The sequence below is a fragment of the Lissotriton helveticus genome, chromosome 5_1 (genome assembly GCF_964261635.1).
Source record: "Lissotriton helveticus chromosome 5_1, aLisHel1.1, whole genome shotgun sequence".
NCBI lineage: Eukaryota > Metazoa > Chordata > Amphibia > Caudata > Salamandridae > Lissotriton > Lissotriton helveticus.
Window position 1 is genome coordinate 1,685,910,248 of NC_136065.1, and position 14,964 is coordinate 1,685,925,211.

The 14,964-nt window shown below is 49.0% G+C and overlaps 1 protein-coding gene across 2 annotated transcripts in view; it reads right to left on the reverse strand.

Moving 5' to 3' along the window:
- IPO4 (importin 4) overlaps window positions 1-14,964 on the reverse strand; it is a 2,629,293-nt gene that overhangs the window by 580,480 nt on the left and 2,033,849 nt on the right. For both annotated transcript variants that reach the window (XM_078644926.1, XM_078644927.1), the window contains exon 20: window positions 12,784-12,861. In XM_078644926.1, the coding sequence (XP_078501052.1) occupies window positions 12,784-12,861 (78 nt within the window). The remainder of the gene's footprint in view (window positions 1-12,783; window positions 12,862-14,964) is intronic.

Genomic DNA, 14,964 nt, shown 5'->3' on the forward strand with positions numbered 1-14,964 from the left:
CTTCTGCTTCTTTGCTGCTTGCCACGTTGTCCGGTCACTTGCCCGTTGGCTAGTGACCCTCTTGACGACGTACCACGACGTTTTCACCGCTGGTCTAGGTCCCCTAGACTGGCCCTTGCTTCTTGTCCAACAAGAAGTGCCCTGGACCCTCCTCGTCCACTCCAGACGCCATTTTGACTCCACCGCGTGGGCTTGCCTTTGCCAAGGTTTGTTGCTCAAATCTTGAGTCCAGCATCGCCGACAGCGGACAGCCTCGTGGGACAGCTCGCACCTCCAGCCTGGACGCCGACAACGCCTCCTGGCCCGTGTGACTGCAGAGTCCAGTGTCGCCCACTCACCTGGTCGAGGTGACTTCATCCGGTGCCATCCTGGTGCCCACATAATCACTGGGTAGTGATTAAGAACTAAGTGCCCTCTGCTTTCAGGTCGTCTCCTTCACTGATCCAGCCTTGGATCACACCGAACTTCTTCACTGGTCGCCTGCCAGCAACTTCTTCTTTCAGGCTCCATAGACTTCAACGAGGATTTCCGACGTCTTTTGAACCCTATGCAGCCGCGGCCCCTGGGCTAGGTAACTTGAGTATTTCGGTGCTCCAGCACAGGTTCACTATCCAAGTGTCCAGATCCTTTTTCGTTTTTAGTCTACCTAGTCGGATTCGTCCGGAAACAGTAACTTTAGAAACGCTAGCATCCATAGACTTCTTCCCGCATCCCGCGTGAGAGTGCACACTCTGCACCCGATCTCCCTAGGCCTCCTGCTCCTAACCGTAGGGTTCAGTAGTGTAGTCCTAGCGATCCTGAAGCCTCTGGATCTTGTTACTTACCTGCTAGTATTTCGCATTCCCCTTTTTGTGTATATGGTTTTTCGTGCCCCTCGGGCATTTGTGTAAATTGTGCAACTTGAAGTATTTTCGTAAGAGTTTTGTATTGTGCTTAGCTCCCTGACTCATAAAGAGTTCAGGGTAGAACTGTTATTAATAAATATCCTATATTTTTATAACAACTTGTGTGGTGTCCTTTCACTTGGTGTTCAAGGGGTATATGTGATGGTAAAACAGTTGGCTTAACACGCCCTCTAGAGTTTAGCCTAAAGACTGCTCTTGTCCACGCTACTAGGATAGCTGGTCTAATAAGGTTGACTTACAACCAATCATCAATAAGGGTTGTTTGGTATGATACAAAGTGATCACTAGAATAGTGAGCACTATATATCAGGCCAACTTCTCACAACTAGAAATCTCTTGGGACCTGTCTTTATCCTCAGGGATATTGCTGCCACCAGTGGGTAATGACCCACCCAACTTCTGCTCTCTAGCTAGGGCAAGTTTCTCTTGGGCAAGGGCTACCTCTAGCTCCTGCCTCTGAATCCTCAGATTAACTTCCCTCATCCTAGCCTGATGCTCCCTCCTTTCAGGAGAGGTCATCCTTCTCTGAGCAGGGTTATTGGATCCCCTTGAGGCATTAGAGTGGTGGGAGTCACCTGAGTGAGACCTCCTCCTCTCATACCCCATGTTAAGTCTACTGATGGGTCTGTATGGGTGTTCCCCATTGTCAGCCCCATGTAGGCTTAGGTTAGCCTGGCTAAGTCTTCCTACTTGGCCCTGACTGTCTTGGAAGATTTATTCTTCAGATTCTTCCTCTGGTTCATCCTCTTCTTCCTCTCTGATAGTGGGACCAGATGCATCATCTGTAGTGGGCAAGAGCTCTTATACCTGAACGGAGGGTCCCGGTCTAGAGCCCTTCTCAGCCTCAGCCCTTTCTAGGACTTCTATCAAGTGGGGAATGGTAGGGTTGGAACCCTGTTTAAATCTCCTTGAGGTGCATAAGTGCCTCATCTCTTGGAAATTGAGCATTTCATATCTAGATGGTGCCCTGGGAGGGTCACCTGCCCCAGGAAGAGTCACACTTGGCTCCCCTGTGGTAGACATGATTTCTAGTGAGGTTTGGTGTGTGCACCTACCTACACTATGTGTTCACCTACTAGAACCTCTCTAGGAGTTGTAGTCAGGGTGTGCTAGGCCCTTTCCTCTACAACAACTAAGTTCAGTAGAACTTATGTATTCTAAGTCTTGTTATATGTACCTAGGGTACCTAATGTGATCTTTTAAATGATATCAAAGATTACAATTGGTAAAGCAACAGCAAGCTCAAATCCCAACCGCTGCCCACCAATGTGAGAAGTTGGCCTGGTATATGATGTTCACTATTCTAGTGAGCACCTTGCACCAGTCCAAACAAACCTTATGGTGATGGTTGTAAAGTCAACCTTATAGACCAGCTATCCTAGTGGTAGCATGGACAAAGGAGTCTTAGGCTAAACTCAAGAGGGCATGTGGAGCCAGCTGTTTTACCATATGCAATCCTTTGAATACCAAATGAAAGGACACCACGCAGGTTATATTTTCAAAATATATGTGTATTTATTTCTAAACAACCACCTGAACTCTTTATGAGCACAGGAGCACAAGCACATAACAAGTAACTTAATATAACATGCAAAAGTTGCACAAATATGGATAGGCCCTAGTGGCCCGTAAAACCATATTCTAAAATAGTGGTATAAGAACCACGTAACGAACAATGGTAAGGCCTAGGTCCTTGGGAATCGCTGGGGCTACACTGGACTAACAGTAGTTGGGGAGCAGGAGGCCCACGGGATGCAGGTGCAGTGTCTAAATGCACACGTGTGCACACATAGAAGTCAATGGGTGCGTAAAGTTAGAGAGTTTAGAGTTTTTGGAGTCTTCCGACTAGACTAGAAACTAACCACTTGAAACTAGGACACTAGGGGTGTAAACCTCTGCAGGAGCACCGCAGTACTCGTGTTACCTCACCCACAGGAAGCGGGTGCATAGGTGTCAAAGTGCGTCGGGTTTCGTCGTGGAGTTCTATGGAGCCTTGGAGAATAGATGCTGCAGGCGACCAGGAGAGAAGAGTCCGGTTGGATCCTAGGGCGGATCGAAGATGAAGAGTACCTGAAAGCAGAGGGGACAGAGCCTGGGTCACTAGCCAGTGACCAGGATGGAACCAGGAAGGAACCAGGCGATGTCGGGGAGCAATCAGGTGGTGTCGCGAAGCTAGTCTCTGCTGCCACGTGGACCAGGAGGTGTCGACGACGACCAGGTGCTGGACACGGACGGTCCCACGAAGGCTCTCACTGTCCGCGGTGTCGGTTGTCGATTCGGAGTAAACAGGCCTTGGCAAATGCAACCCACGTAGTAATCGAAGATGGCTTCTGGATCAGACCAGCAAGGTCTGATGGGCTGCTCCTTTTCAGGGGAGCAAGGGCCAGTCTGGAGCAACCAGACCAGCGTTGGAAATTCAAAGATTCGTCGTCACAGAGGCCACTAGCCAACAGGCAAGTGACCGGACAGATGCGCCGGGCAGGAAAATGCAAAAGGGCCCCACGCAGCACTCGGTGAGTGTGGAGAGGTGATCTTTGGTGCAATGGATGCTCGGGGCTGGGGCTTCTCAATCCCCAAAGCACAACTTCGAGGGTGCCTCAGAAGCTGCACGGAAAGCACTTCGCTGGCTTTCCAAGATGGCCGGTCCCACGTCTCTAGTCGCCTCCACGGGTCTCAGCTTTGCTGTGGCTGTGGATCGGGCTGTTGGATGTCTGGAAGTCCGGGTCTTGTCAGGCTCTGTGTTCAAGCTCCGGCGGGAGCAACGACAAAGCAAACCGTTGAGTGCTTGATGGTGCCTGCTTGCACAGAGTGGTCACTCCTTGACCACAAGGGAGATTCTTCAGTCTTCTACGTCGAGTAGGATGTCGAAGGGTCCAGAGTTTCGTATCAGAGTTTCAGTCAGGATTATCTAAAGTCTTGGGACTCAGCTCCTACCTATATACCAAATCTAGGGGCTGTATTACATGCTAGGTCCCTCCTGTGGGTGGGACCCAGGAAGGGGGTGGTTACACCCCTTTCCCTTTGCCCAGTTTCGCGCAGAGCTGGGGCTGGAGTGCCCCAGCACCGGTTTGAACTGGCCTATGCATGGGACACCTTGTGTGCCCCAGGCAGTGTCTCGTTTCATTCAGCCCTCCTTGCCCCAATCCACTATCTCCTGTCTGGGGTGGTGCTAGCACCTCCCTCTGACAGGAAACCTATTGTCCAAGCCTCCCTCGCTGGAAGGACTCCCAGCAGCAGGAGGTCAGACTTGTGTCTGTGGCAGGAGCGTCTATTTTGTGATGCTGAGGCTCTGGTTAACTTTAACCGGGATTCATGGAAGTAACCTGTCTTCTCACTCTACAAGGATGGAATGCTACCCCCGTCGCCAGAACTGTCGAGGGGGTAGTATTCCAAAGCCTACGACACCTTACAACACGTTTTGATAAAGCCAAACCAAAGTTAGCATCTGACCGCGAGGTACATAATGCACTTAAGAGTATATGGTATGACAATATCCTAGAACAGCTATAAGGACATGGTTCCGAAAGCTGCAGACAGGCTCAGCTCATGCCAGAGCACCAGCTCAAATAAAACCAAGCACTCTGCCTTCAAGATTGTTAAGGCCTGCCATAGGAGTGACTTATAGGTTACTGCCCCAGGGTCTGCCGCTCTAACCATTGAGCCACACTTCTCCACTTATAGGTGTATATGTGTCCAGATAGAAGGTTAGACATAGGTATACTATACCTAAGCAAGGGGTGATTACACGACCTTGCCCCAGCTGAGTGATCAGCCAGTTGTGTCAGTTTGGATGGCCAGCCAGGGGTGGCAAAAGATATGCTGCAGCCCCTGGTAGGCCTTGGGTGCACCTATGCCCTGGGTACCTATAGTACACTGTACAGGGGCTCATAAGGTGACCCAATCCCAATTGGTGATGTACCTAAAGTACATGGTGTGAATTTAGAGAGAGAACAGCAGGGCTGTGCGTCTGATTAGCAGGCCCACAGCCACATTAAGTCGAAAACCAGTGAAGCAAAAAGCAAAAAAATGGGGTGACCATAGGATAGCATGTGAGAAGTTGGCCTGATATATGATGCTCACTAATTCTAGTGATCACCTTGTATCAGTCCAAACAACCCCTTATGGTGATTGGTTGTAAGTCAACCTTATAGACCAGCTATCCTAGTAGCGTGGACAAAAGCAGTCTATAGGCTATAACTCTTTTGGCATGTGAAGCCAGCTGTTTTACCACAATATAACCCCTTGAATACCAGATGAAAGGACACCACACAGGTTGTTATGAAAATAAAAGGATATTTATTAACTAACATATGTAGGAAGGTAGATCCCTGACTATGGTTGCCCCCAACTTTTTGCCTGGTGTTTTGCTGGTTTTCTGACTTAGTTGACCTGGGGCCCTGCTATTCAGGACCCTAGGCCTACTGCTCTCCCTGTAAAATGGATTCCATGTACCTATAGGTACATATCCAATTGGATACTGAGTCACCTTATCAGTCCCTGTACAGTGTACCTTAGGTACCCAGGGCATAGGTGTGCCCAGGGCCTACCAGGGGCTGCAGCATGTATTATGCCACCCCTGGCTGGCCATCCAAATCTGACACAACTGGCTGCACGACAGCTGGGGCAAGGTGGTGTAATCACCCTTTGCTTTAGATATAGTATTCCTATATCTAACCCTAAAATGGACACATATATTCCTATCAGTCACTCCTATGGCAGGCCTTATCAATCCTGAAGGCAGAGTGCTTGGAATAATGTGAGATGGTGCTCTGGCATGAGCTGAGCCCGTTTGCAGCTTGCGGAACCAAGTCCTAATAGCTGTTCCATGATAACGCATACCATATACTCTTAAGTGCATTATAATCCTCGCGGTTATATGCCAACTCTGGTATCGCTTTATCAAAACATGTCGAGTAAGGTGTCATACGAATTGGAATACTAACCCCTCGCCAATTCTGGCGACGGGGTTAGCATTCCACCCTTCTAGAGGGACACGACATGTTGGTAACCTGTAACCCCGGTTAAAGTCAGACATAGCCTCAGCTCCAACAAGATGGATGCTGCCACCGAGACACAAGTCTGCCCTCCTGCTGCTGGGAGTCCTCCCAGCCCAGGAGGCAAGGACAAAGGGTTTCCTGCCAGGGGCGGTGCCAGCACAGTCCCAGACAGGATTTTGTGTATCCTAGGTAGGCAGGGCTTTAGAGGAAGGTGACTGCAAGTGGCACCCCGGTGCTCACTGTGCATAGGCCGGCTTGAACCAGTTCCAGGGGCACTCCAGCCCCTGATCTGGGGAAAGCCCGCCAAAGGAGAGGGGTGTAACCACCCCCCTCCTAGTCCCACCCATAGGGCAGGACTTAGTCGCGTACCAGCCCCTTTTTGCAGGATAAAGGTAGGAACTGGCCCCCTTCCAAATTAGATCAATCTTTGAATCCTGAACCGACCTTCTACCCGAAGAACTCAAGACTCTTCTCAAGATTTCTCCCTTGTGACTAAGGAGTAGTCACCCTGCAGCAGCAGGCACCAACCAAGCATCGCGGTTTGTTGCCAGTCTCTCCTCCTGATCAAGACTGCTCCAGCACGACGAGAACCGGCTTCCCTGGCACCTCTGACCTCAACCTACATCATCAGCCCAGCTGTGATCCGTGGGTGCGACGAGACCTCGAGGGACCGGCCATCTTCAGAACTGCACGGCGCTTGTCCAGCACGACCACCGAGTGACCCTCGACTGAGTGCTTTGCGGTAAGAGACGCCCCGACCCTGAGCAGCTCCAGCACCGAAGTTCAGCCCCCCTGCATCCACGAGATCTGCGTGGGGCCCTTCTGCTCTTTGCTGCTCCCCGCGTTGTCCAGGTCACTTGCCCGTTGGCTAGTGGCCCCCTCACGATGCTCCACGACGACAAACACCGCTGGTCTGGTTGCTCCAGACTGGCCCTTGCTTCCCTCCTTCAGAGAAGTACCCTGGACCCTCCTGGTCCACTCAAGACGCCATTTTAGGTCCACCGCGTGGGCCTTGCATTTGCCAAGACTTGTTGCCCCAATCCTGGGTCCAGCGACGTCGACAGCAGAGACCTTCGTGGGACAGCTCGCACTGCCATCCTGGTCGCCGACAACGCCTCCTGGTCCGAGAGACTGCAGAGCCCAGCAGCGCCCACTCACCTGGCTGAGGTGACTTCGTCCGGTGCCATCCTGGTGCCCACCTAAATCACTGGCTAGTGATTCAGAACTTGGTCCCCTCTGCTTACAGGTTTTCTTCTTCCCTGATCCAGGCTTGGATCACCACGAACTTCTTCACTGGCCGCCTGCCAGCAACTTCTTTCTTCAGGCTCCTGGATCTTCAACGAGGGTTTCCGACGCAACTTGAACCCTATGCAGCCGCAGCCCCTGGGCTAGGTAAACTGAGTACTCCGGTGCTCCAGCATAGTCCAACACCCTAAGTGTTCGGATCCACCCTTGTTTTCGACCCACCTAGTCGGGTTCACCCGAGAACAGTAACTTTGCAATTTACTAGTATCCATAGACTTGTTCCCGCATTACGCGTGAGAGTTCCCACTCTGCACACGGCGTCCCTAGGCCTCCTGCTTCTAAACCAAGGGTTCAGCATTGTAGGCCTAGCGTTTCTACAGTCTAGAAAAGTATTACTTACCTGCTAGTAACTTCGCATTCTACTTCTTGTGTATATGGTTTTTCGTGCCCCTCGGGCATTTGTGTAAATTGTGCGACTTTCAGTAATTCTTTAAGAGTTTTGTTGTGTGCTTAGCTCCCTGTCTCATAAAGAGCCAGGGTAGTCCTGTTATAAATAAATACACTTTATTTTTGATAACAACTTGTGTGGTGTCCTTTCACTTGGTGTTCAAGGGGTAATGTGATGGTAAAACAGCTGGCTTAACACGCCCTCTAGAGTCTTAGCCTTAGACTGCTCGTATCCATGCTACTAGGATAGCTGGTCTATAAGGTTGACTTACAACCAATCATCAATAAGGGTTGTTTGGACTGATACATAGTGATCACTAGAATAGTGAGCACTGCATATCAGGCCAACTTCTCACAACATACACCTCTGAACTCTTTATGAGGTCAGAGGGCTAAGCACATGACAATACTACAAAAGAAATACGAGTTCGCACAATATTTACACGAGTGCCTTAGGGGCACGACAAACCATATACTCAAAACAATGGAATGCGAGGAAGAAAAGTACTGTATGGAGATCCAGAGGCTGGAGGATCGGTGGGACTACACTTCGAACTAGGTAAGTAAGGAGCAGGAGGCCCACGGGACTCACGTGCAGAGTGGGAACTCTCACGCGGGATGCGTACCAACGTCTATGGATCTTACAGTTTAGGAAGTTACGGATTCCGGACGAACCCGGCTGGATGGAGGGAAAACAACAGTGGACCTGGACACTAGGATAGTGAACACTGACTTCAGCACCTAGAAGCTTTAGTTACCTAACCCACAGGCTGCGGGTGCATAGGGCTGAAGTGATGTCTGGTTTGCTGCGTTGATCCCGGTGTTGCCTGAAACAAAGAGTTGCTGGCAGGCAGCCAGATGGAGGAGTCCGGTGGTTCCAAGGATGGAACTGGGAAGAAGTAAGTCCTGAAAGGGAAGGGGACAGAGTCTTGGTCACTAGCCAGTGACGGTGCTGGAACCAGGAGGGAACCAGATGCTGTCGCCACGTTCAGGTGGAAGAAGGGTCGCTTCTCTCTGTAGCTGCGCGGACCAGGAGCTGTTCTTCACGACCAGGCTGGAGGCACGAGCTGTCCCACGTAGTCTGCTGCTGTTGGCGGTGTCGGATCGTCGATCTGGACAACAGGCCTTGGCTAATGCAAGCCACGCGGTGGAACAAAGATGGCGTCTGGTGTGGACCAGGAGGGTCCGGGGTGCTTCTCTTTTGCAAGGAAGCAAGGGCCAGTCTGGGGGACCAGACTAGCAGTGTTGAAATCTTCGGGTCGTCGTCTCAGAGGTCACGAGCCAGCCGGCAAGTGACCAGACAACAGGAAAGCAGCAACCAAGTAAAAGGGGCCCCACGCAGATCACGGGGATGCTGGGGGGCTGGTCTTTAAAGCAGGAGCTGCGTCGGTGTGGGGCTTCTCAGTCCCCAATGCACTCACTGGAGGAACTCTCGGGGGTCGGGCTGGAAGCGCTGTGCAGGTTTCTTCAAGATGGCCGTCTCCACGTTGCTCGTCGCACCCACGGGTCCCAGCTGTGCTGTGGATGTGGGTAGAGGTCAGAGGGGTCTGGAGGTCCGGGTCTTGTCGAGCTGGATGGTCGGATTCCGGGCTGGAAGGACTTTACAGCAAACCGCACAGGAGCTTGATGGTGTCTGCGAAGCAGGATGGTCACTCCCTGACCATAGGGGAGATTCTTCAGTCTGCTGATGTTCAGGAGGTCGAAGGTCAAGAGTTTCTTCGTGGAAGTTGTCAAGATTAATCTAACTGGCAAGGGGACCAGGTCCTACCTTTATTCAGCTAAAGGGGGCTGCACTACGACTAGGTCCCTCTCCTGGGTGGGACCAGGAAGGGGGGTGGTTACACCCCCTATCCTTTGTCCGGTTTCCCGCCAGGGCTGGGGCTGGAGTGCCCCAGCAACTGGTTGGAACCGGTGTATGCACAGGGCACCTTGTGTGCCCCAGGCATGTCTCATTCCTTTCAGCCTTGGCCTACCTAATACACAAAATCCTGTCTGGGGTGGTGCTAGCACCTCCCAAGGCAGGAAACCCTTTGTCTGAGCCTCCCTTGCTGGAAGGACTCCCAGCAGCAGGAGGTCAGACTTGTGTCTGTGGTGGCAGCATCCATTTTGTGATGCTGAGGCTCGAGTTAACTTTAACCAGTGTTCACAGTTACATACATGTCGTGTCCCTCTAGAAGGGTGGAATGCTACCCCGTCGCCAGAATTGGCGAGGGGGTAGTATTCCAATTCGTATGACACCTTACTCGACATGTTTTGATAATGTTATACCAGAGATAGCATTTAACCGCGAGGATTATAATGCACTTTAGAGTATATGGTATAGCGTTATCATGGAACAGCTATTAGGACTTGGTTCCACAAGCTGCAGACGGGCTTAGCTCATGCCAGAGCACCGTCTCACATAATTCCAAGCACTCTGCCTTCAGGATTGATAAGGCCTTCCATAGGAGTGACTGATAGGAATGTATGTGTCCATTTTTAGGGTTAGATATAGGGAACTATATCTAAAGCAAAGGGTGATTACACCACCTTGCCCCAGCTGTCGTGCAGCCAGTTGTGTCTGTTTTGGATGGCCAGCCAGGGGTGGCATAATACATGCTGCAGCCCCTGGTAGGCCCTGGGTCCACCTATGCCCTGGATACCTAAGGTATACCGTACAGGGACTGATAAGGTGGCCCACTTGTATTTTTGCAGGTCCCATTCCAAATGAGATTATCCTGAATTGAAACTCTACAAGAAGAAACTCTGGACTTCGACGTTCTGCTCCACAGAAGACTGAAGAATCTCCCTTGTGGGCAAGGAGTGTCCACCCTGCAACTGCAGGCACCATCAAGTGTCCTAGCGGTTCACTTTGTCGTCCTTCATGTCGGAACCAGACTTCAGAGCCCGACGAGATCCGGACTTTCAGACCTCTCCGACCTCAACCTACATCTGCGGCACAGCTGAGATCCGTGGGTGCGACGAGACACGTGGGACCGGCCATTTTGAAGAAACTGCACTTCGCTTCCAGCACGACTTCAGAGGCATCCTCGAGAAAGTGCTTTATGGATTGAGAAGCCGCAGCCCCGAGCAGCTCCTGCACCGAAGACCAGTCCCCCAGCATCCACGAGATCTGCGTGGGGCCCTTTTGCTTGATTGCTGCTCGACGCGTTGTCTGGTCACTTGCCGGCTGGCTAGTGGCCTCCTAGACGACGATCCTTGAAATCTTCACTGCTGGTCTGGTTGTTCCAGACTGGCCCTTGCTTCCTTCCAAAAGAGAAGTACCCCGGACCCTCCTGGTCCGCACCAGACGCCGTTTCCACTCACCACGTGGGTTGCCTTTGCCAAGGCCTGTTGACTTTAAATCCGGATCCGACACCGCCGACAGCGAGAGCCTGCGTGGGACAGCTCGTGCCTCCATCCTGGTCGTCGAAGACACCTCCTGGTCCACGTGGCTGCAGAGACAAGCGTCCACTCTTCACCTGATCGCGACGACAGCACCTGGTTCCACACCGGTCACTGGCTAGTGACTTTGAACACTGTCCCCTCTGCTTTCAGGCCCTCTTCTTTCTCGATCCACCCGTGGATCGCACCGGACATCTTCCACTTGGTCACTGCAGCATCTTTCTTCAAGGCTCCATAGACTTCGACGCGGAAACCCGACACACTTTGACACCTATGCACCCGCAGCCCGTGGGTGAGGTAACAAGAGCATTTCGGTGCTCAAGGGTAGATTAACTCTCCTAGTGTCCAGATTTCCAGTCGTTTTAGTCCTAGATAGTAAAGACTGTCCATACTTACCTTTTTTGTAAACTGTACTGTCCATTGACTTTGTTATGCTTCTCGCGTGTGAGTTCACACTCTGCACACGCGTCCCGTGGGCCTCCTATTACTTACCTGAGGTTAGGATAGTGTAGTCCCAGCGAACCTACAGCCTCTGGAAAGCTTCATTCCTTCTATCGATTTCCTTATACCATTTACTTAGTATATGGTTTGTCGTGCCCCTAGGGCACCATTGTAAATTTGTGCAACTTATCGTATTTTCCCTACGAGATTGTCATGCGCTTAGCCCTCTGACCTCATAAAGAGTTCAGAGGTGTTTGTTATAAATAAATACACTGTTTATTTTCATAACAACCTGTGTGGTGTCCTTTCATCTGGTATTCAAGGGGTTATATGTGGTAAAACAGCTGGCTTCACATGCCAAAAGAGTTTAGCCTAAGACTGCTTTGTCCATGCTACCATTAGGATAGCTGGTCTATAAGGTTGACTTATAACCAATCACCATAAGGGTTGTTTGGACTGATACAAGGTGATCACTAGAACTAGTGAACATCATATATCAGGCCAACTTCTCACACAGGTCTCACACGATTTGAAGCCCAAAGGCATCGGCACACTGTTTTTGGATGGGAAAAGGCTTCAGTAAGGCCTAAAAACTACAACAGGCCAGAGGAACCGTTTCTCCTGGATTCGTGTCGCAGACGTGTAACAGAAGCAAACTGATGTCAGCGTGCCGAGAAGGTCTCATATGGTTCCACTGACGTCATATCCGTGGCCGACGTGAGGGCAGAGCCACGTGGTGCTGTTTCCCCAGCATGTAAATGTACTGCTGAAAAATCTCTGGATCCAGACTGATGCCAGGAGGATATTCTAAGTTAAAGAACCTGCGGCTTGATGTCTCTATCAGATGTACAGTTTCTTCTATCATCCTTTTCAACATTTCTACTAAACCATTAGCTTTCGGGCACTAGAGGGGAGTCTTTAGTTGGTGGATAAGTTTCTAAGGAATTGCACCAAAAATATTACATATATTACATAGAGAGCAGCAACATAATTAGTGAATTGAGAGCTAGGGAGAGGTCACACCAATTTAATGCTTAAGATTATTAATAGAGATTTCATGAAGAAGAACAGCGGGTGATCTACCCTAGAACAAGTAAAGACACCTTGCTTCCCCATCACATAAAATAAAATTAAACATTCACCCTTCCTCTTTATTTAAAAAGTAGAGCTACCCTACATGTCATATGATCACCCAACAATCATAGATATTCCTGCATTCACCACCCATCCACCATCCCAACAGTTTACTCATCAATGTCATCCCATCACGAAGGATTAGCTTAGGACAGTGATTATCTTAGGACAGTCTGAATACAGGAGCTATAATAGCGTCCGTTAGAATGTGAGCCTAAGCCTTCTCTTACCTGGCATGTAAGGCAATCTCTCCAAGGGCCATACAGGCATCTTCTTTCTCATCGATATAAGCATTCTCCACACTGTACCTGCAAAAATACAAGTAAGCCAAAATTAAAAGGAAGACATAGGATGTTCCTCCTTTGTTATACCTGATCTTGGTGCTTATCTACAACTGAGGGGATTGAATAGAACTTGTAATCTAAATTTAATATAAGATTTAAAATAATATCAACACTGACAAATGCTAATGGATACAAAAACTGCTCACCAAAGTAAGGATATGAAAAAGTTACTTACCTGCTGTCCGAGTTCTGCATTGTCCGAATCTTCTTTGACATTTTTAACATAATAATAAAAAGAAATCAATAAAATGTCAACAGTTATAGGGAAATATACTCTGGCATTGTACCCGGCTATCAACAAAAAAAATCCACCCTCGAGCTCCTGTAACACTGGATCCCATGCTCATCACAGGCTGCCCACCATTCATGTGGTCTAGATGTGCAGCAACAAAATGAAGTACTAGCTTGGTGGGTGAGGGTTTGCCTCAATTATTTTGAGATACACATCATTTATTAAAACCTATTTACAGCCTTCAAAAGAATATCAAAATACAGAAGAATATTCTCATGTCGGGACAGCTCTTTTATATTTTGATTAGAAACACAGGGTGCCAGAGTCCATAGGACAAATGAAATTCTTTAGAGGACTGGTAAAGGTAAAATTATTCTTGGTTATAATCTGTAGTATTGAAAAAAAGAATATTTAAAGTTCGCCTTTCAGCATCTTAGTTGTTCATGAAGTAAGAAAATTAATAAGAAAAAGTAAAAAATACAGCTGGATAGGCCTACAATGGAAACTGAGAAAAATTTACCCTGTCCCTTTAAGTTTCCAGGAGCTTCCCCTACTGATGAGGCACTTTATTGGCAGCGGCCTCACAGAGACCCTTCTTTTTAACAGGATTTTTTTTTTTTTCATAAGATGTCCAACCCTACTCAACTGGGTCGCTTATGACTACAATGAACATTCCACCGATGTAGATCTAGGGATACAAGTAAGCAACCAGGTCTTCTGCATCATAGGATTCGTACTGATATTTATCAACACTTTAATAGAGTAGCAAGCTAACTGAAGATACAGAAATCAGTTGTCGAGCAGCAGAAGAGGTCTATGAATATATGAAGACTGATCTTAAGAGTAAAAGGATTCATCAATTGAATAGGTTTCAAAGTGTTCCTGGCCAATCTTTGAATCAGCTTGTGTGTCTGAGTGTAGGCAATGACGAACGAACAAGTTATTTACCTTCGGTAAAGCATTATTTGGTAAGGACCATCTAGCTGCAGATTCCTTACCATTAAATTTCCTAGGCATCAGGCTGTATCTGGAACCTTTTGCTTAGCAATACCCCTCGCGCGCGACGTCGGGGGCTCCATTCGACTTCACGGGACATCGAAGGCATCGCAGTGCCTATATAGACGCCACCCAGGCGGGCTGACATCACTAATCTACATTTTTTCCATGCTAGAAGCGCAAAGCATCAAAGTAACTTACATAGTCGTGTGCAAAGCTAGGGCCCTGAAGAACAAGTTACTTACCTTCGCTAAAAATATAGCTGTAGGAGATATAAATTAGTTATAGATTCCTGATCTTAGAATTACCCCCAGGCGTCAGACTGGATCCGGAGAATTTTTTCTCAGCAGTACCCCCTGCCCGTCGGTAGGCTGCGATTGTCGACTCCGTGTTAGTCGTCACGATTACCGGGAGGACATTGCAGTATCTACTTAGACGCTGCCCCTGCGCGCTGTTTTTTTACATGACATTCACCATGAACATACGCCAGAAGCGCAGAGCCATGCAAGACACTGACCACTGATGCACAAAACTAGAGCCCTGAAAGGGAGTCCCTTACTCTAGAAGTCAGTTCGCAGAACGAGGAGGATGGGTAGGGCGGTTAGGAATCCATAACTAATATATGTCTTTTATAGATATATCGTTACTTAAGGTAAGTAACTTGTTCATCTGAAAAAGACTTTTAGTTATAGATTTCTTACCTTAGAATAGATACCTCAGCAATACCAACCCTGGAGGTGGGTCTGTGAGAAGTTAGCCTGGCATATGATGTCCACTATTCTAGTGGGCACTTTGCACCAGTCTAAACGACCCTTATTGATGGTGGTTGTAAAGAACAA